Genomic DNA, 20,553 nt, shown 5'->3' with positions numbered 1-20,553 from the left:
ATTATTCAATAAGGAAAAATAATCAGTAGTTGCAGGCCCAATTTTCAGGGGTCACCAAAGTTCACAAAGACCAGAGATGTCTGCGCTAAATTTTATTCTAATACATTCAATAGTTGTTGAGACATTTTGTCTCCAAATCACACGTCAACCAGCTGGTGTTGGATGAGGAAAAGTGAACGGGGGATCACCATCATTAGGACTCAACGTGTAGGGAACATGAATATCAATACAAAATTAGTGGCAATCCGTCTCGTAGATGTAGAGATATTTCGGGGGATGAGCAAAAAAATTTTGACAAATACAAGCAAACGTGCAGAAATATTGTAACAAAGCAGAAAAACTAGTCAAATTTCTTGTCAAGACTTCATACTTGATAAGTCCTAACTATCACATGGCGCTGTGTGGATTGTCAGAGGGTTTTTTCTTTCCTGTCCTGATGTCTTTCAGGACAGGTGCCGTGTAGTAACCATGGCTCCAAAATTCTGATTCACCCTTCATTCACTTTATGCCTATTTGTCATGTTTTCATTGCAGCTGTTGTTGTTCTCTCTTTTCCCACTGCAATTTCCAGTGTCCCCTTGGCTACAGTTTAGTGCCCCCCACTGGCATGGATTGTAAATACCCAGTGAAAAGAGGCTGGGTAAGGAATGTGCTCCTGCATCAGAGGCAACAGCATCGCCTTTGTTGACGAAAAATCCTTGAACCGGAACTTTTTTACTTAAATGTCCTGGTTTTTCACTTAAAAAAAAAAAAAAAAAAAGGTAATTTATTTTTTATTCAGAAGCTGTTAATGTTTGAATTATTATGTTCTGTGGCGGAGAATAAAATGAAATTAATTGTCGTTTTCCAAAGACACATGCAAATCAAAGTATTTAGGATTTTCTCTGCTGGTGTCTTGGTGATATTGTTTCTTTGGAAGCCAATTAGACACTTTTTCTTCGTTCCTCTACAAAAATATATACACACCTATTTTTTTTTTAATAAAAGAGACAAAATACATTTAAATATAATTTTTGAGTTGCAGAACACTTACTATAGCATGACTCGTTGACTAGTCAAGTGATGTTAAGGAATGAAATGAATGACATTCAAAAGCTATATACACCTTTTAAAATGGATTTTGAAAACATCCATGTGAGTGTATGCGTGAAAAATAAATCCATATTGAGGTGCAGTGACTTGGTAAGAGTCCTACTCGTATAGTGAAAGGTAGCTACAGTATAGTGTATGTACTATACATTATGTAAAATCAGGTATGTAAGGCATGGATCAGCTGTAGCCACATGACTCCATCAAAGTAGCTCGAGTTCTTCGTGGCTAATGATTGATGTTAAATCACAGTCCGTCTGAATTACAGGTGGGGTTGACAATAATGACTTATTTGGCAAAACTGTTATACTCTGGGCGACAGGGGGATGAAAACGTGCTGGGGGCGGGAGGACTGGGGTCTAGCCTATCAGCCGGCGTGTGTTGGCCGAAAGGCGGGGACGAGGACAGGTAGCCAGTCCCTCATGTGGAACACTCTAGTAATTACTAGTAAAAGTAATCCCGTTACTGCCACCAATCAATAGGAATCACCAGCACACTGATGCGCATAGCTATTGGACGCAGCGAGGGTTGGACTCCAGCACCCCGCCGCCTGTTACTCAAACGCAGGGAGCGCGTCTGGCTAGTCGCTCCTCGCTGCGCGCTGGATATGGATCAGGACGCAGCGCGCCTCCCTGCTGTCTCCCGCGGACAGGCTGCACTCTGCGGCGCATAAAAGGTGCCCAAATGAACCGCCGCCCTCCCGGTTCCTCCGGCGTGCAATGGCTTAACAGGAGAGACATGAGTGTCCGGACGGAGGACAGCATCACCTTGTGCCAAAGGGCTCTCCAAATCGTTACGGAACTTTGTCTCACGGGACACGTAGACCGGGAGAAATGTTCGGATATATTTCCCCTGGAGAGCAACATACCAGGTAAAGGACACGCAGGTAAATGGAATAAAGTCATTATTTTATTTCCCTAAATGAATTGATCACTTTCCCCTGTTCCCTTGAAAGAAAATAATTGAACAATTGCAGCGTTTGGAGAAAGAAGGACCTAGATTTCACCTCTCACCTGTTAAAACTTTATTGCCTTGCTTAGTTCGACGTGTTGGACTGTTATGAAACTGAGTCTCTACCTGTTACGCATCTTGCTGCAGCTCAGCCCAGACTGATGGAGCAGCAACAGGTGGACAATAGACTGAGGTGGCCATCTCACTGAAGAAATGATTAGTCTTTCTTTCTCTGGGTTTATTTTTCCTTCTGTTCACTTTAGAATCTGGGGAATTTATTCAGTGTCAATTTGACTGATCAGTGAAACCCTGCCGGTATAGTCTGCATTAAGCTTCCTTGTATACAGTATGATAAACAGGGCAAACTTTGCATTTAAATATCAGGAAGAACATGAAATGTCAGGAGCACATGGGAGCACCAAACGTTTGTTTTTTTTCTCTCCAGGCAATGAACATGTTTCTCTTGATGCTGTGGCTCCTTGACTGCGGTTTTATGACTTTATATTGTCCTGCTTTATCAAACAGGCGCATTTGCTGCCCCCTCTTTCTTACAGCTTGCTTTCTCTCCTTTTTTCTCCTTCTCCTTTGCATGTTTGTTTGTCATATGTTGTCCCTCACTTGCTTCTCCTTTCCTTTTTTATTTGTCTCCTCTGTCCTCCTGTCTCGGTCTCTCCATGGTTACATGTAGACATCTCTATTAGTCTCCTTGCTGTGGTCGTGGGTTTCTGTGGCCTCGCCCTGTTGGTAGTCTCTCTCTTTGTCTTTTGGAAGCTGTGCTGGCCCATCTGGAGGAGCAAGGCTTTGTCAGCCCATGCTGAAAATGGTCTACATGTGGGTTTCCCCGAGGCTCCTCCACCCAATTCCCCGCCGATCACCGAGTGTAAAGCGGCGGAGGTGGAGAAGAAGTACCCGCCAGAAGTGACGGTGAATGGACGGAGCTCTATCAAGCTCCTGGAGGCGGCCATGAAGATCAGCCAAACGTCTCCGGACATCCCTGCCGAGGTGCAAACAGCCCTGAGGGAGAAGCTCAGCCAGCAAGCTAAAATCCATAGGCAGACCACAGAACCAACCTCCTCCTCCAGGTACCCTACATGAACTCACTGCAGTCATAACCCCTCCCTGCCTGCCCCTGCATTGAGGACATAATAATAATGTCAACCTACAGTATTTTCTAGACATGTATCTGCTGCTTACAATTACAGTATAATGGTAGCACTTTTGAACACACTTTGGTTTGTTTTCCCCACCCATGCTGCAACAGGAGACACACAAAACTGATGCCTACACAGTACAAAAAGTACAGTTTGTGACAGTGCGGCCACTGTCCTCAAGGTGGTTTGGCACGTGTCATGTAGAGCACCAGGGACTAGCCGGTGACCTTGAAACGCTGTTGTACATGTACAATTTGGAGCCACACCCTTACTGAACAGAAAAAAAAAAAAAGAAAATAAAAAAAATCACCTCCTGTAGGCTCAATCAGCCTGGGCCGTGGCATAACTCCTTGCTTCAGTTCGAACACTATAATCACTTGCACATGTGAGTCAAGCTGCTATGGTAACAGCGGGAATCAACCACAGTAATTAAACAATCAGCTCTTGGATCTCTTTGTTTTCCAGCACTGTGTTTAATCTAGAACGGCCATAATTAGCATTGCTATGGGGTTGGAGCTGTCATGGTGGAAGGCTGGTTTCTGGTGAGACTCACCAGGCAGCTGCGCTCAGTTTCTCAGAGGAAGCCGTTATTGACACTTGCTTTGGTGTGTCGATAGGCTCATTAATTAAATTAAACTCCAAGATCTTCAAGAGTCCAAGATCTTCATGAATTACAAACCCACCAGGGATGCAGAAAGGCCAGGTTAAAGATTACAATGCCTACTTTCTCAATCCTTCCACCTACTCTTCAAATCAACTTCAACTTTAATTAAGTCTCAGCTGAAGCCTAAATACTGTTTTAGGGCCAATCTTTGTTTAAGAAGAACACGTAATACCTTATATCTTAATGAAATGACAACACCAAAGAGAAGATAGACATTCTTCACCAAATTCTCTCTCTGTTCTCTCTTTCTAACATTTATTAGCAAGTAGTGATCGGTTGAAAGAATGACGGTCTTTCTAATGTTGGATTATGAGCTCTGTTTACCGACAGACCAATTAACCCAGCGACTGGATAAAGCACGGTAGGGCTGCAACTGAGGATCATTTTCATTATTGATGAATCGTTTGGTGCAAAAAATGTCAGATAGTAGTTGAAAATACAATTTCTGAGAGCCCAAGGTGGCATTTTCATATCGAATTTTTTGTCTGAACAACAGTCCATAACCCAAAAATACTCATTTTACTATAACGTAAGAAGAAGACAAAGAGGCTACAACAAGCAAGTATTTGGAATTTAAAAAATATCAATGAACTGATTATCAAAATTGTTTTAAATTTCAATCCACTAATTCTTTCAGCTCCAAAACACAGACGGCCAAGAAATAGTGGCATTGCCTTGAAAGCACACAGCAAGCAGATTTGTTATGTTTTTGTAAGTTATTCTGAAAGAATATTTGGGGGCAAGAATAGATAACAAGACTTCTTCCATCTACATAATCCTTTTGACAAAAAAAAAAAAAATTAATGCGTGCATTCTTTGATTAACTCTGCATCCACCATTCAATTTTTAATACATTGTGAGCAGGATGGCATCAGAGGATTAAAAGTTGACAGAACAACTGCAAACTGTGAGGAGTAAAGCAAATAGTTGCTGCTAATCTGTCTTCAGTTAGTTATTGTTCAATGTTTTGGTTATATTTCAGGGAATTTTTCCTTTCTCCCCTCGGAGTTTGTGCTGGCTCTTAGCCTTCTATGTTGTCTGCAATGCTTGAGTGTAGTATTTAATTTTCAGCTGTGCTTCCTGTGCCATATCATTTGTGCCATGGCTGTCAGATCACTGTGATTGTCTTACTGTCAGAAAGGAGGAGGGCCAGTTGCTAGGTGACAAGATTGGCAAGTCAAACACAACCGTGGTTTTTCTCAAAAGGTGTCAACCTCACTGAAATTTGTAGCATTCAGGTCATTCTTATATTCAAATCTGAATGCTAGAGATCTATTTTTTGTTTTTGACCCCCCCCCCCCCCAACAACCATAGAGAGTCCTTCTGTTTGGCCATTTGTGTTTTTATTGCCTGGCTGTACTTTCAGGGAAAAACCAGCTGTGTTCAGCAAGATAGAGCAGTATGTTGAATTATCTTTGTCAGGGTGTCCTTAGTATGTCTACAAAATCTGGGTTGTGGGGTCTTTATTTTAGGAAAATTAAGCCACTTTACCAGGCTAAAAGGACATTATACTGTACATCAAGCAAATTGAAACAGTGCTTACTGGTAAGTGTTGTCTTGAGTTTGACCCATAGTGGGAGCTACAGCCCCATGAGGCTTCTGGTGCTTTGGCACAACACAATATCAGGTAAATATTGGTTGGTTGTTCTATACTAGATTTTTGTGCTTCTTTCTTAAAAACCAAAAACCGACCAAAAACCCTTTTTGAGCTACTCTACCAGACTGTGGTATGTCAAAATATGTTCCATGAGCTCAATGTTATTATGCATCACGCTTTTTAGGTGTATCCTCTCCTGACAAACCATTAGTGACCATCGTAACAAAGCCGCTCATGCATAACACTGACACTTGAGACATTTACCAGTTGCCCTCTAACTCTACCTTTTCAACAGGCACAATTCATTCCGGCGCCATTTGCCTCGTCAGATGAATGTTACCAGTGTTGATTTCAGCATGGATACAGTGCCTCTCCGCCAGTCTTCTACAGTGAGCATTGGAAGAATAAAACCCGAACTCTACAAGCAGAAGTCTGTGGACTCAGAGGGCGAGGCCAAAGAGCCTGTGGAGACTTGTGGAAAGCTCAGCTTCTCGCTGCGTTACGACTACGAAGAGCAGGCTTTGGTGGTGAGAATCCTCAAGGCCTTAGACCTGCCCGCCAAGGACTTCACGGGCACCTCTGACCCATACGTGAAGATCTACTTGCTGCCAGAGAGGAAGAAGAAGTTCCAGACACGTGTCCACCGCAAGAATCTGAACCCCATGTTTGATGAGACCTTCTGTTTCCCTGTGGTGTACGATGAGCTTTGCAACCGCAAGCTACACTTCAGCGTCTACGACTTTGATCGCTTCACCAGCCATGATATGATTGGCGAGGTGGTGGTGGACAACCTCTTTGAGCTCTCTGATCTTTCCAGGGAGGCAGTCGTGTGGAAGGATATTCATGCAGCAACTACAGTGAGTTGGCGTTCACACTAACAAACTGCCAGGTGCTCACATATGTGGACAGTGTTGCTTTGTAAGAAATGTTGCACCAAAGTTCTGTCTTGTCACCGAGGAAAAAACACAGAGTGAATGGGAAGTACTGTTTTTGGAAAGGTCTAAACATAAAGTATTGCACTGAATCACTTCTAAGAGCCTGAATTCATCAACACTGGTCCACAAAAGTGGCAGGTGGAACACATTGCATAATTCCGATGCTTTGGGAAATATATTTAATCAGCCAAACACCCACAAACATTTTCCAGAAACTGCTGGGTATTCTACAGACTTAAATATAGCAACAGAGACTAGTATTATCAAATCATTAAATGCATTCAGTAGCTCTAGAGTACTTAAAAGAACGAGGTAGACAGTTTTAGCGTTACGCAAAATGTATCCCCTCATATGAACTCTTTCTTAAAAAGACCTGATCATTCGACCCTGAATGCATTTCACTGCTACATTAACACTCAAGAGCCTCTGCTTTATTTATTAATGTTTTCAGTGTGATAAACATTGGGCCATTGTTTTCAGGTTCCTATTAACTTCTGTAAGTTATATTAATAGCATTAGAAGAACTTCATATTCAGTTTTGCATGCAAACTGACGAGACATAAATCTCTATTTCCTCAATTGAGTTTGATGGTGTTTATTTATTGGTTTTCAGTTAGAAAGGCTGTTTTCATTTACTAGGTTGTTTCTTAAAAACACCTGAAATTGGGATTGCCAAAGTTGATTTGTTATTCTGTTCATTTACAAAAAGAATAGCACATTATTGTTGACTGAATTACCTGTTTATCTCATTAGGTACCTGGCTTGAAGAGTCGGAAAAAGATAATAATGCAAGGGAAGGTCAAAGTCTACTGTGCCTTCTATACTCAGTACATACAAGATCAAGACGCCTGCTGCAGTATGCTAACAGGCTCACAACCAAGAGTCTAGGCCATGAGCATATAGTCTGGGCGACATTGTTAACTCCAACTCCACCAAGGATATAACGTTTTCAGTCTAGTTAATAAGTTAACAGGATACCTCAAAAACTTTTTTATACATTTCAGTGAAATTTATTGTAGAATTATGTCAATAACCAAAGTGCAAGTGATTAGTTATTAATGCAGTTCCAGACGAAGAACTTTTTACTTTTAAAGGATTTTGTAACATTTCAAGAAAGGGCATTTATGAACATTTCCACTCTTTTGGTCCTGAACTACTGCTAAATGGTTTACGTGCATTATTGTTTACCACTATGATGCATTAGAATATGCATCTCTGAATCAAGACGCAAATTGGAACGTGGAATAAAAAACGCTAAACTTGCCCTGTAGTTGCTTACTGAGTTCAAGACATACACAATGAGGCACAACAGATTGCAACTTCTACCTGATGTCTGCTAATCTATAGTACATAAGTGTAAATAATATTGACATTGATAGGAATGGTGAAACATTCTTGGTAGCTTTCAGTTTACAACATTTCCAGGCAGCTCAAGGAGCAAAACTGAATATATATATTCATTCTTAGTGTTGGGGTATTGAAATGTGTTGCCAACTGAGAGTTAAATGCGTTTTTAAGTACTTAAATTAGTCAACAGAATATCACTTAACCCGTTCCTTGGCTTTGCCGGTGGAGACTAGTATGAAGATTACATTTACCCCCTCAAACTGCAGGTCATAGATTAACCTGAAAACTGCCGAGACACCTGAGGGTAGCTTCACTTATTTTTTGGACTTAATATTAAGAAGCTGCATGTAACCTTCTCATAGTGTGTATGTGTATGTGTAATAGAGCTTTTATGGTATATGTAGCATTTCCAAAAGTTTGTGTAAATTTTTATCCCTAAACTGCACCGAAAGAGATAAATATCACAAAAGCCAGCCATGCCGTGCTGATGAAATGTTCAGTACCAGCTGATAAAATACAAACTCCTTTATTTACTGAACTGTTTACTCCTTTGCTTTGGCATTTGAATTCACAGAATGTGGTCACAGCATTTAAAAAAATGGATGAAATGCATTCTGTTGTCTTTTTTTATGTCCTCCAGGAGAGTGTCGACCTGGGAGAGATCATGTACTCGTTGTGCTACCTCCCCACAGCAGGGAGAATGACCCTAACAGTCATCAAATGCAGAAACCTCAAAGCCATGGACATCACAGGCTCCTCAGGTAACCCAACGGCAAATAAGATGTGGCTCACATAAAAAGTTCAACCTGAGCGATAAATCAAACTTAACGGAAAAGAGACGGCAGGTGGCCACTTAGAATGGAAATGGGGAAGAAGAGACATATGGAGGCCAGTGGGAACAAATTATTGAAAGCATTAGCCTCTGTCAGAATAGTGCGATACGTGTCCTAGCTTTACTTTGACTGTGTTGTATTTGTATTTTGTAGAACTTCTGCACACCTGACAGTTGAAAGACAGGTGGTTTGGACTTTCAACAGCTCTCCCTTACCATTTCTTTTCTTATTATTTTGTTTAAATCATCCCGTTTAACTACAAAGTCAAGTGAACAAACCCTTAAATGACACTGAGCATGTCTCTCAGATCCATATGTGAAGGTTTACCTGATATGTGACGGACGGAGGTTAAAGAAGCGAAAAACAACAACCAAGAAAAGCACACTAAATCCAGTGTACAACGAGGCCATAATCTTCGACATTCCCCCAGAGAACGTCGAGCAAGTCAGTTTGTCCATCATGGTGATGGATTATGATCGGTGAGTCATTGCTGTAAATAGATGTTAATATACCAATTACGTGCTTTATGTCATAAGTTGTCTAAGTTTTGGATTTTGGGACACTATAACATAATCAGGGAGTTAACCTTTGATCAAGAAAAAATTGTCAAACACAGATACTGACAAACACAACTAATTCTTCCTTCTTTTATATGGTGTTTTTTTTTTTTGGTTCGGACCTGACCTTGACAAGCTTCCAGCATCTTTTCAAGACATTTTTTCATCTAAAAGTGGTGAAATGTGCATTTATTTATCGGTATAGTCATCATTTCTGTGTCCGTACCCAGACTATTAGAAGCATGTGCATCCAAATCTGTGTTAATGTGTGTGCTTTGCTACTAACAGGGTTGGACACAATGAGGTGATTGGTGTGTGTCGTGCTGGGCCAGATGCTGAGGGCCTTGGACGAGATCACTGGAACGAAATGTTGGCTTATCCACGGAAGCCCATCACACACTGGCATGCTCTGGGAGAGGTACATATATATTGTCTTCCTCTATCCCTCATGCTGTTCTTCCCAAGTCTCAAAAACCCATATTTACAGTGCTTTATAGAAGCTCATGAATTTGACAATGAACAGAAAAGAGGTTGTACCACTCAGTGTACATAACATCTGAGATTATCACATTCACAGCTCTGTACAGTTGAGCCCCCCCCCCAAGATTTCCTTTATGTATTATACATTATTTTGGTGCTTTGGTTTTCATATTTCAAAAAGAAAATCCAGCAATGTACTTGTATATATTTTGAATTTTTGGAAAACACTTGAAAATCATAAGAAAAAAAAATGTAAATGCATGTCTGATAAAAATCTGTTCTATTTGTAGTGCAAACATTCTTTTGCATTTACGTTTTCGTTTTTAACATTTTAAATTTTTGAGGGACTCAGGCCGACCTGCATCATAAATCAGCTGCGACTTCTTCGCTTCTCCACTAGCTGCAGAAAAAACAAATTTGATGCATGGGGAAATACAAATCCAGGATAAGTGAATTTGTGTAAATTTGTTTTCTGTCTTGCTCAGACTCATACGAGAAGATCAACATTAATTTCATCTTTGTGCGTTGAATAGAGAGATAGCAAATGTGTTTTGCAGGGGAAACAGCTTGTCTAGCTCTGTCAAAGTCACTCTTCAACGATTCTGTCTTAGTTACATGTTGCATGTAGAAATAAAATCAGACATATGATGGTTTAAGGAGCAGGTAGCATGCACACAGGAGCTTTTACTGGATCAACATCAGCTGGACCAAGATACTAAATGCAGCATCTCAGAAGTCCTGTGCTCATATGGATGGTGGCGGCTTTGAGGACTTCTTCAACTCTGAACAAAACCTAGCTGACTCTTTCGCGTATTTGTGACTAATGTGCTAGCCAACAAGATACCATGTGTGACTAAGAAAATCTCAGCATTGGGGGATGGCTTTTTTTCGTTTGACAGAGGCTAACTGTTTCACTCCAGTTAATGTAATTTTATCATTTACATGTTATCAATGGTTTTTTTTCTCTTTTGCCACACCGAATAGGAAGATACAGGTGATTACTCATTTTCAGTGGTAAAACTACTTTATGCTTTGGTAAAAAACTGTGATCATAGGCAATATAAAGGTATCCAAGGCATTTAGCTCTTGGCAAATTATCAGTATCATTAACAGTCAGTGTCTCATTTTAAAATGATTATATCTATATTACATATAATAATATATATATATCAGTAGTAGTAGTAGTAGTAGTAGTAGTATTATGGATCTATTCTTGGGGATGCTGTGTGCTGTAAATGACTCCAGGTACACCCTCTGAGGACAGAGAAGTTGCCCTGACCAGCAGAAGAGCAGGAGATGGGTGCTCTACTGAGAACAAACCAGTGCACATGCTTGTGAGCTTGAAAGGATCACATGTTAGAACCTGAGACTGAGACTGTGTATTTAGCTATATATTGGTGAAAATATAATTATTTGGAACTTGCCAAGCATACGCATGGACGGCAAAAAAGTGGATTAATCCAACTTCTCTGTCTTTCAGGACAATCCTGGTGTATTTCAACATTATTTAAGTGTAACTATCAGACAAAGAAAACTCTTTGCTATCGCGCCACTGTTTAAGGTTTTACTTTTTTTCTGGGAGAATGCGTCCCTCACATTAAACTTGCATCTGGCCATGCCAGATGCCATAAGCTGCTCACGCAATCTGACCCAGGTGGTTTGAAACAACCTATTTGCCCATGATCACAGTGTGTCCCCAGGACTAGAGAAATACCTGCTTAGTTTCCAAAAATGGATGGCATGCCTCTATAAAGTTATGTGTTTTGTTACTTTTTACCCTGCAGTGGCCTGGAAGAGCAGCAAGCTTTGAGAGTCAAGGTTCGTGTCCTTCACCCAAACCTCCGCAGACTCCCTGATGATCACAGGTAGAGTGATAACGTCACCTCTGTAAGAAAACAGACGTTCGTTTAGAGTTGCTGAAAAGCTGTGTTGCCTATGAGTCTCTTGTGAGCATGTTGTATGAAAACTGAATTCATTTCAACACGTTTCATGTATGTTTATAAGAACAAAGTTGTATTGAAATTGTTTTTATTCATTAATTCAAACTACAGTTCTTCAAGTGCTCTACAGAGCTGGCTATGCACAGCACTAACTGTCATTCAAGTCAAGAGATTGTTTTTCATACATCTGCTTTGAAATTCTCAGAAGGGCATTACTTGCCAAACATTTACACAGACCACATGAATGGTAGGCCTCACTGCAAGAAGTGCTCAGTGATTCACTTGCAGCTGTATCAACCTTTTCAATATTTTGAGCAACATTTTCCTGGCCCTAGAGCTCCTTAGTGGGTTAGCACAAAGTTGGCACAATGTTGAAGGGCTATGCTGCTCAGTGCCATGAAAACATTTACTTGATAGAAGAACAGTCAATAGATCCAGTGAGTCGTGATCCAGATTTTGGCTGCAGAATGCAGGTAATTGAGCGTCTAAAAGGGCTGAGTAAATTTCTCAGAAAATTCATCAGTCACAACTGTCACGGATGTGTGAAACCGGCCATTAAACTGCCATTGTTACCTGCAGATAGTAGAATAGTCAACAGGACTCTCAGATTTAGAGAAAGTGCAGCAGACACATGTAGCAAACATATGAGAGATAAACAAAACTAACATCAGATTGTGTTTGAAATAACTATACAGTGAAGTTGTTCCAAAAACCTGGATAGAATTAAAAAATAACAATTTCATATTTATTTTTGTACACACAAGATCGATTTCTGCACATAATCGCAAATTGATCTAGCAGCATGTAGAAATTTGTTACTCATCCTCTTATTACTCCTGCTAAATATAATGAAGCTGTCATTTACACTGCAAATGTCCCCTGTGTTGAAACTAAAGAGTAAAGTAATGCTAATGAACAATAGTGTGTTGGTTGATGTTTTGGCTCCACATTATACTTTAGAAATTAGTTGTAAAAAGATAAATGGATGGTCTTTATTAGGAGATATCAATACACTAAATAACAATGTTGTTCTAAATATAGAGAGAGACTGCATGTGTCAATGATTCAGAAAACAGTATCCCGATGGTAATTAAAGCATTTAGTCCAAAGTGACTGTTTGCTAAACCCCCCCCAGTGACTGTTCAATCATGGCTTAGCAGCATTAACAGCATTAACTAGGCACAGGAGGCCTTTTCAAGCATTGGTTTCTTCATTTTTATCCTCTCCAAAATGAAAAATACATGACCAAAAGTGTAAGTAATAGATTAAACTATGTGTTTGTCTGCTTCAACATAAGCTGAAAATGTTACCATGCCTGGCTAACTAGCTTACTGCCTATAGAAGTAACCAAACCAAGCCTTACTTTCAAGGCCAAGAGGACTTCATACAACATAAAATTCATGAAGTCCCCGCAGGCGCCTGTCCTGAATGCTACTACAGTATATGCTGTTGTCGTTAGAGGCTCTTTCCTGCTCTAGAAGTTTACACTCAACCATCGTAGCCCAACTCTTTATCCAAGATAGCGTTACATTCGCCAAACGCACTGGTTATTCCTCATCCTAAAAGCATTTTCTTGTGCATTGTTAAAAGTGAAACATGCAGTTTGAAAAAAACAAACAATAAAGCAGGCAATTAAGCAGGTAAACGGGTTTATAGTAGAATGAAAAAGTAGCATTATCTTACATTTTTCTACATGGATTATCATCTTGTAAGGATGCTGACTTTTTGCTTGGGACATGGTGCTTTAGCCTCAGTCTTTAGCATTATATCATGTATGCAGCAATCAAGTGCATATTTAACACCCCCTTTTTTTGAGTTGTAATTTTAAATTCCGTCAGCTGGAAACATTAAAAGTCAGACGCAGACAGCATTTTCAACCAACTTATGAAGAGAGCGTTAGCTTAATTAGCTAGTTAGCTACCGCCGATAAAATCTGCGTTTTGTCATGTCAGGCGACAAAATCAACACTTCCCGGCTAGATATGAGAAACCTGCTTTTGTCAGTCTATCCGAAATCAAGGACCCAAACGGTTAATTAGTCAAACAACAACAAAAAATATAGAGTGATACAGGTAGTAATCAAATCTTAATTAAAAAACTTGACAGAAAAAAAGCCTGACCTTATCGTACAACTTTACCTGTTACAAATTCAGGGAATTATTCTCCATGAAAGAAGCCACACACACACACACACACACACACACACACACACACACACACACACACACACACACACACACACACACACACACACACACACACACACACACACACACACACACACACACACACACACACACACACACACACACAAGCATTTGCAAATATTATGTCGATTTTTTTTCTTTTACATGAAGCCATATGAAATTTAGTTCAGTGCATCTAACACCAAACACTGACTCAGCTTCTCCTTCTTTGTGAGTAATAAGAAACCAACATAGCAAATAGAAAAAGGCTATGTACTGTTATCTGACTTGCACATGCATATAATTATGCTTTTCTTCCCCTCTGCTGCCCTTAGTACTAAATATTTTTACTTGTAGCATGCCTGTCACCACTTCAAAAACCCACTGATTGAGGGAAAATGTAAGTAATGGCTATGTTAGAGTATTTAAAATTTCAAAACTTTGTGTTTACATTTGTATATATATTCTTGTCAATGGCACTCTTTACATATATATATACATATATATATATATTGAAAAGTGAAATTTAAGAAGTTGTCGTAGACATCACGGTGTATTTCTATTGTTTGGTGATAATTTGAGCAGCTCAGACTTGTAATCAAGTGAAATTTATACACGTTCTGTAATGGTTGTGACCAATTCATCAAACTGGAAATCCAGTGAAGCCAACTCTACCTTATCAAGTTATTCCGTGTTTAGGAGTTTAGAGCTTTGAGCTGTAATTGTTTGCATATTGACTGGTGATTGGTTGAATCTACTGTATATTGAGCAAGAACAACTGCACCTACTGTCATGATGTGTACAGTTTGTGATAACTTTTGTAACAATTTAAAGTAAACATTTGGGATATAATTTATTGTATCTGTTTCATATGTATTTTAACAAAATAAATAAAAAATTAAGAGTTAGAGCATGTCTCACTTTTTTCCGAAGGGCACAAGTCATATTTTCATCTAATCATTTTCAAGGCAGAATTCACTAGCAGTACACATCCGTGGTAAATTCTTATTCTTGTAGGAGTTAGCCTAAGTCTTGATCCCTACTTGCTAACATTTCTTCCACCAGCTTCTTTAACTTAATGGGGTTTGTCATTGAAGGTTTCTTTCGTCTGTCTTTCTTAAAAGCTGAAACATTGGGTTTTCTGTCCATATTCCAATTTAAATGGATAACTACAATTGTACTAGGCAGTACAATTTGAGAAACTAAGGATTATTAAGTAAGTAACGATTACTTTCATTCGACAGCAACATATCACATGGGTCTAACATGCAACACACTGGCCACGTTGTTTTAGCATTGTGCCATTTCACAGTTGGACACACACCGGAAGCTATATTGGCTGGGATATACTGATTGAATTGGAAGAGGATTTCCTCAAGTGGTGTTTTTCTATACAGCTGAGGAGCATCAACACTGGGAAATAGGGTAACGGTGTGTCCGGATGAGCTAACCGGTGTCATCAGTGGGCACATTTTTGCTCCCCATATGAGCAGATTTCGGCCAGAGCACCCGAGCTGCTACTGATGTGTTTAAGTAGAGGCAGTGTTCAGACGACAGCACCTAAAAAGGCAGTCTCCTCATTCATTTGCATTAGACCTCTGCACTGGCAGAGTGGGGGTCCTAACAAAGAGAGCTCTGGCCAAAGCACAGGGTCTAGGGAAAAAGCTCACACATATTAAGATACACTCCCCCCTACACACATAGGATGCGTGTGTGTTGCTGGCTGGCTAAAGTTAACATTGAAAATCTTGTTGCAATGGCTCTTTGTATTGGAAAAAAAAAAAAAAAAGGGAATACAGAAACACTGCAGTGTTCAAAATAGAACAACTGAAGTGAGCTGAGAATTCACTTCACATCTGTAAGTGACAACAGTGACACTTGCTAAGCTCTTCACACTTGTCTCAGACATAGTGGACAGATGTCACATACATGTTATCAATCAATACACAGTCAGTTCAATTATGGCTCTTTCACACATTCTTGTCTTGTCTTGTGCTGCTTTTGTTGTCTGATTCAGTCTATTGTAAGTGGTTTCTCAATTTGCTGTCAAGACAAGAACAAGAGTAACCTTTCGCTTTCCCCAGAGTGGAGAATTAGAATTGTTGTCTCCATTTGAAATGGCATAATTACTCAGAATAATGTGACTTTGACTCCTTCAGAGTGCTGAACAGTATGACATGAAATAGTAGAAAGAGGACATGTCTTGTTAGTTTTTTTCCACGAATGTACAGCAGTGTTTCATTTTATAGACACTACAAATATCAGCATTTATATATAATGTAACCAAGCTGGTTAAGTAAATAACCTCTTGTTTTTCTCCAAATACTTATTTTTCTCTGAGGTTGGTTGGCAAAACGCAGCCTCCTTCAACCACTGCTAGCAACCAGCAAATAAATGTTAGATAACCATTCCACTCAGCAATACAAGGCCCTGAGTTTGTGCTTTTTTTTTTTTGCTTTTAAGACCTTTAGGAGAAAATTAAAAGCTTGTCAGATAGACGATTCCCTCTTTCTCATCCTCTATCCATTTGATGGTGAAACATGAAGAGAACATTTTGATCTCTCGTGAAGCTCGACATGCAGCACAACTTCCTTTTGATCCACGACACTGGATAGAAACAGACAAAAGGGGGGGTTGCTGCATTAGTTTCCTTGGCAATGAAAGCTGCCCACTCTCTGAACGCTAAACCCATATTTAGAGGGGAGTTGTATCTTCAGTTAGCAAGGGGTAATAGCTCCACGTGGTGATGCATGTTATTAAAGCTTTGTCATTTCCTGAATGCTTATTTGTGCTGGATATTTAAAACCGCTGCTCTATGAAGACTTGAGGGGAGATTGAACTGGCCTAGTGGCTAGCGTCAACAACGCACCTGCAGGATTAGTCATTATTTAGGGGCACTTATCCATCACAGACTCAAACACACGGAAGATGTAAAATAAGGATGAGAGCTTCTTTCAACTCCTTCTCTTTGAAGAGATACGTTGTTTTGAGTAGCGGTACCTTGTAAGATCTGTAATTAGCCAACACTGGCTTATCAAAGCGCCTCAGTAATGCCAATATGATAAAAACTTAATTTTCTTCTTCTTTATTTAATCAAAAATATTCAATACTTTCCATATCAAATCCTGCTCTTAAATATTAATTAAGAGCAAATCGTGTTATATTAAACCAGACTGGTATTACAAATGCTTGCATTTATCACGTTTCCTGGATAATGGAACTTCACAGCTAAAGATATTGTTGTGCACACCCAGGTCTGCTTTATTATAGCTCGATTTTCCATGCCTCATTGGACACAGAGGGTCGAAGGTCAACCCTTAATGGCGGGGTAGCGGGGGCTGCTTCTATTCTAAGAACAATTACAGTTAAAGGGGTAAGTGGACAGACAGTTATGTAATGCCACCATCCATTACAGCCCAACAGTAGTTTTTATGGCCTTCAGTGTCTCCATTCGAAAGATTCACGGCTCTCTGGTATGTGGTCATGCGCAGAGTGCATATGTTAGGCGCTGGATCACATAATTCTGATATCAAATTCATGGTGTGTAAGATTTCCAGCAAATATGCAAATTATATATGATTATAGTATTAGATATGACTCCACCGCAGACACGGAAAGCATGGATAAAAAGCACAGACACATGCTAATATTCAATTCAATTCCCAGGAGAGACGAGGCATTCTGTAATTCTGTCTTGATAGGTCATCTTCATGGCGTGAACATAAACCCCCCCCCCCCCTGCTACCCTGGAACATCTGTCCAGAGTCAGACGTAGCCCTGTGGTTGCTTAATGATTTCTCTGCCTGGCAGAGTATCAGGAACTCATCTACATCTCGACGCTGATCTCACATTAACGGTGCTCTCCTGTCTCGGTGTGGAGGGTGAATAATACCTGCTGGGTTTAACAGAATAGGGTGTTTAATAGAGCGATCAAAGACAAAAATTGTTATTCGATCTTATTTGATGCCGTCAGTTGTTATTGGAGTATAGGTATGATTGATTTTGCATCGAGAAGCTACTCGAAGAATGAGGTCAGATGTGTGTCTTGCTCTTGGTGGATATTTGTCTTTACTGACAGGAAAAGTCTAGTTTTGATGTAAGTATTGTGTGATCTTCAAAATAAAACACCCAGCATACATCTGATTCAATTAAATTTGAGTACAACCCGTTCAAGCATTTAAAATATCAAGAGAACAAAACTGAGTGCGTCTGAAGCTGTTAGGTGTCAAGTGCATTGCTGGAACCAGCAATCACCATTACCAGCAGAGAAGGGAAGACAGGTTTGGAAGCTTGCTTTGTGAAGCATTAGCCACAGGCAACACAGGGGGAAATGTATTGATGTAAGTGGCCATAAATAGATGTTTTACCCCATGGGTAAGAGCACAGGAATCTTCTGTCCTTAATCTACCTCCTTCAAATGATTTGTCTTGACAGAATGTCCAACTCTTGAATAACCATGACGTGGACTCATATTTAGACCAGTGATGGAACTTTTGAACCTTTTAATTGATGCATTCAGAATGCCCCTGAAGCATGAGTGTTTTGATTACTATATATTTATAATATAAAAAGAAACTGTTGAGAATATAGGCAGAGACAGATTGACACAGCGTTGTGAAGTCGTAGGTAGTTGCTAGTTCCAGACAACGTGTTTTTTCCCTATTCTGTATTCCCATGTTAAGTTTTTCCTTCTATTTATATCCCCAAATATACTACACATAGAAATGTGGAACTATTTCAAATAATGTTACCGTCCTTTAGGTTTATATGAAGACTACGAGTTTTAATTATTTCAGCTTTGTTTCTGAGAAGTCATATTTGGTCCTTCATTTTGGCCCGGTCTGAAAACTCAATTACCCATGATTCTCAGCCACCACAGCTATGGAGAAGAAGACAGTAAAGGAGGTGCAAATCAGGGCGGTAGCAAATTCAAAGCTCTTTGCATTTGTGAACAAAACATTGTGCAACAGTTGCTTAATTAATCCAAAATTTATCCAGAATGCAAAAGTGAACTGATTTAAATTATTGATTGTATTGTCAGTTTTTCTCAGCACTGTAATCTTTAGCTTCCATCCCCTGTTAGCGGTGCATGTAGCAGAACTGGATGTTTCTTTTCTAAATGCTCCTTGGGAGTCATAGTTAACTTCTCTTTAAGTTTTTATGTACACAGCCTTGTGACTATGATTTTTTTTTTTTTTTTTAAGAACCACATATTTTCTAACACAGCTGTCAACCTTTTGTACTGATGATTCAACCAGGAGAGGTTCATGTCCATCCATCCCTAACACTGTCACCTCACATTGTGTCTGGAGAAAACAGACAATGTTTCTCCACAGAGAACGAGGTCCAAGGGAGGACAGGAGATGTCAGGGAACAGTACAAAGCTAACATTAATGTTGGTTCTCCTTAGTTTGGGTGATTATAGAGTAGTTAGTCACTCATGGCCATTTTCAATTCAGCTCACCTCCGGAAATAGTTTGGTATTTGCTACCCCAACTACTGTCATTATAGTGTATCCTCTGAAAAGAGAAGGTCAGCCGGTGTTCTGCTTTTTACGCTTTGCATAAAAACTGCCACCACAATTGGGAGGGTCACAAACAAAATATACCGCGGAGACTTGGCCATTTCTTCGTGGTTGACAAGGAGCCATAGAATTCAGTGTAACCTTTCAACTCCAAGGACACACGTACGTGGTAATTTTATACAGAAAATGTGTGTATTGTTGACGAAAATCTCCTGTATGAGCCTAATACACCAAAAGCAGTATTATGTGTACGTGTTTAAGACAGTGTTTTTTAATTTTAAGAATGTTTAAAGAAAGGTTCAAATGGCACACAAGAAATGTTTTGCTATCTCACACAAATGCCTTTGCTTCACCGTCCAGGGTGATTACTAACGTGAGGCGAAAAGGATAAAGCTTTTTAAGGCCTCTTAAAAATGTTCTCGCCTGTGATCATCCCTGTTGCTCCATTTGCCTCTAATACCCTCTGACTCAGGCTTGTATTAAACACTGTTTCGAAATTAGCCTGAGAACTGTAATTTTGTGAGCGCCACTGAGATGGAAAATTTTTTACTGTGGCTCCAAGAGGCGTGAGCAGCGGTACTATCATCAGTGCCGTCACAGCGGTGGAAAGAAATGGTAAAAACAGGTTGGGAGGAGAAAGTTCTGTGCGATCAGGCCACTCCAGCTGCTCTGCTGATTTACATGGTGAGCAGAGGTGGAGGAGTCGACATGAATCACCCGGGATACAGAGAGGACACCGTGGAGGACGTGAGCTTGAATCTAAATACAGCCGTTTATCAGATGCCGCTCATTCCGTCACAGGTATGGCTCATCCAGCGGTACGGCGATCCATGCCCGGGGACACATCCAATGTACCAAATGAAACAGGTGGGCCAGCACATACAGGGAAACATTTGCCAGCAAAACAAATGAATACAGATAAAGACATCAGATCTCTTCCACTGACTAAACAAACAGCTAGTGCACGCACGCAAACAAATCCACAAAAGAACTGTCTTCAGGAGTTCTATTCTGCATGGCTTCACCAGTGCTAGTATCTCTATGAGGCTATAAAAATTGAAATCCGAAAAACTGCTTTGTAAGATGAATAGTTGCGGTCCAACGTTTGTTTTTAATCCAAAGCAGGCGTTGTGAATTGCATGTTAAAAAAAAAACATGCTCACAATGACGATGATATTGCAGGTAATGTTTGACATGTTCAAAGTCTTAGTGGTATGCTAACAATTCCTGAACATCAAATTAGCAGTAAAAAAAAAGTATACCTGAGGCCGATGGGAATGCAATTAGTTCTGCAAGAATCA

General features: G+C 40.0%; 2 protein-coding genes across 3 annotated transcripts in view; one reads left to right on the top strand and one right to left on the bottom strand.

Annotated features, from left to right (window-relative positions):
• The window catches only part of tnnt2c (troponin T2c, cardiac), a 51,846-nt gene that overhangs the window by 19,035 nt on the left and 12,258 nt on the right, over positions 1–20,553 (bottom strand). For both annotated transcript variants that reach the window (XR_005708450.1, XR_005708449.1), the window contains exon 2: positions 11,381–11,488. The gene's annotated coding sequence lies outside the window, so the exon portion shown is untranslated. The remainder of the gene's footprint in view (positions 1–11,380; positions 11,489–20,553) is intronic.
• syt10 (synaptotagmin X) lies at positions 1,669–12,407 on the top strand. Its single transcript, XM_040140212.1, has 7 exons — positions 1,669–1,959; positions 2,728–3,121; positions 5,747–6,308; positions 8,374–8,494; positions 8,874–9,045; positions 9,412–9,541; positions 11,388–12,407. Exons 1-7 carry the CDS (start codon positions 1,773–1,775, stop codon positions 11,457–11,459), a joined length of 1,638 nt encoding a protein of 545 aa, XP_039996146.1. The 5' UTR covers positions 1,669–1,772; the 3' UTR covers positions 11,460–12,407.

Source organism: Xiphias gladius, chromosome 2, assembly GCF_016859285.1.
Source record: "Xiphias gladius isolate SHS-SW01 ecotype Sanya breed wild chromosome 2, ASM1685928v1, whole genome shotgun sequence".
Classification (NCBI taxonomy): domain Eukaryota; kingdom Metazoa; phylum Chordata; class Actinopteri; order Istiophoriformes; family Xiphiidae; genus Xiphias; species Xiphias gladius.
This window is presented reverse-complemented; position numbering and strand designations above follow the sequence as displayed.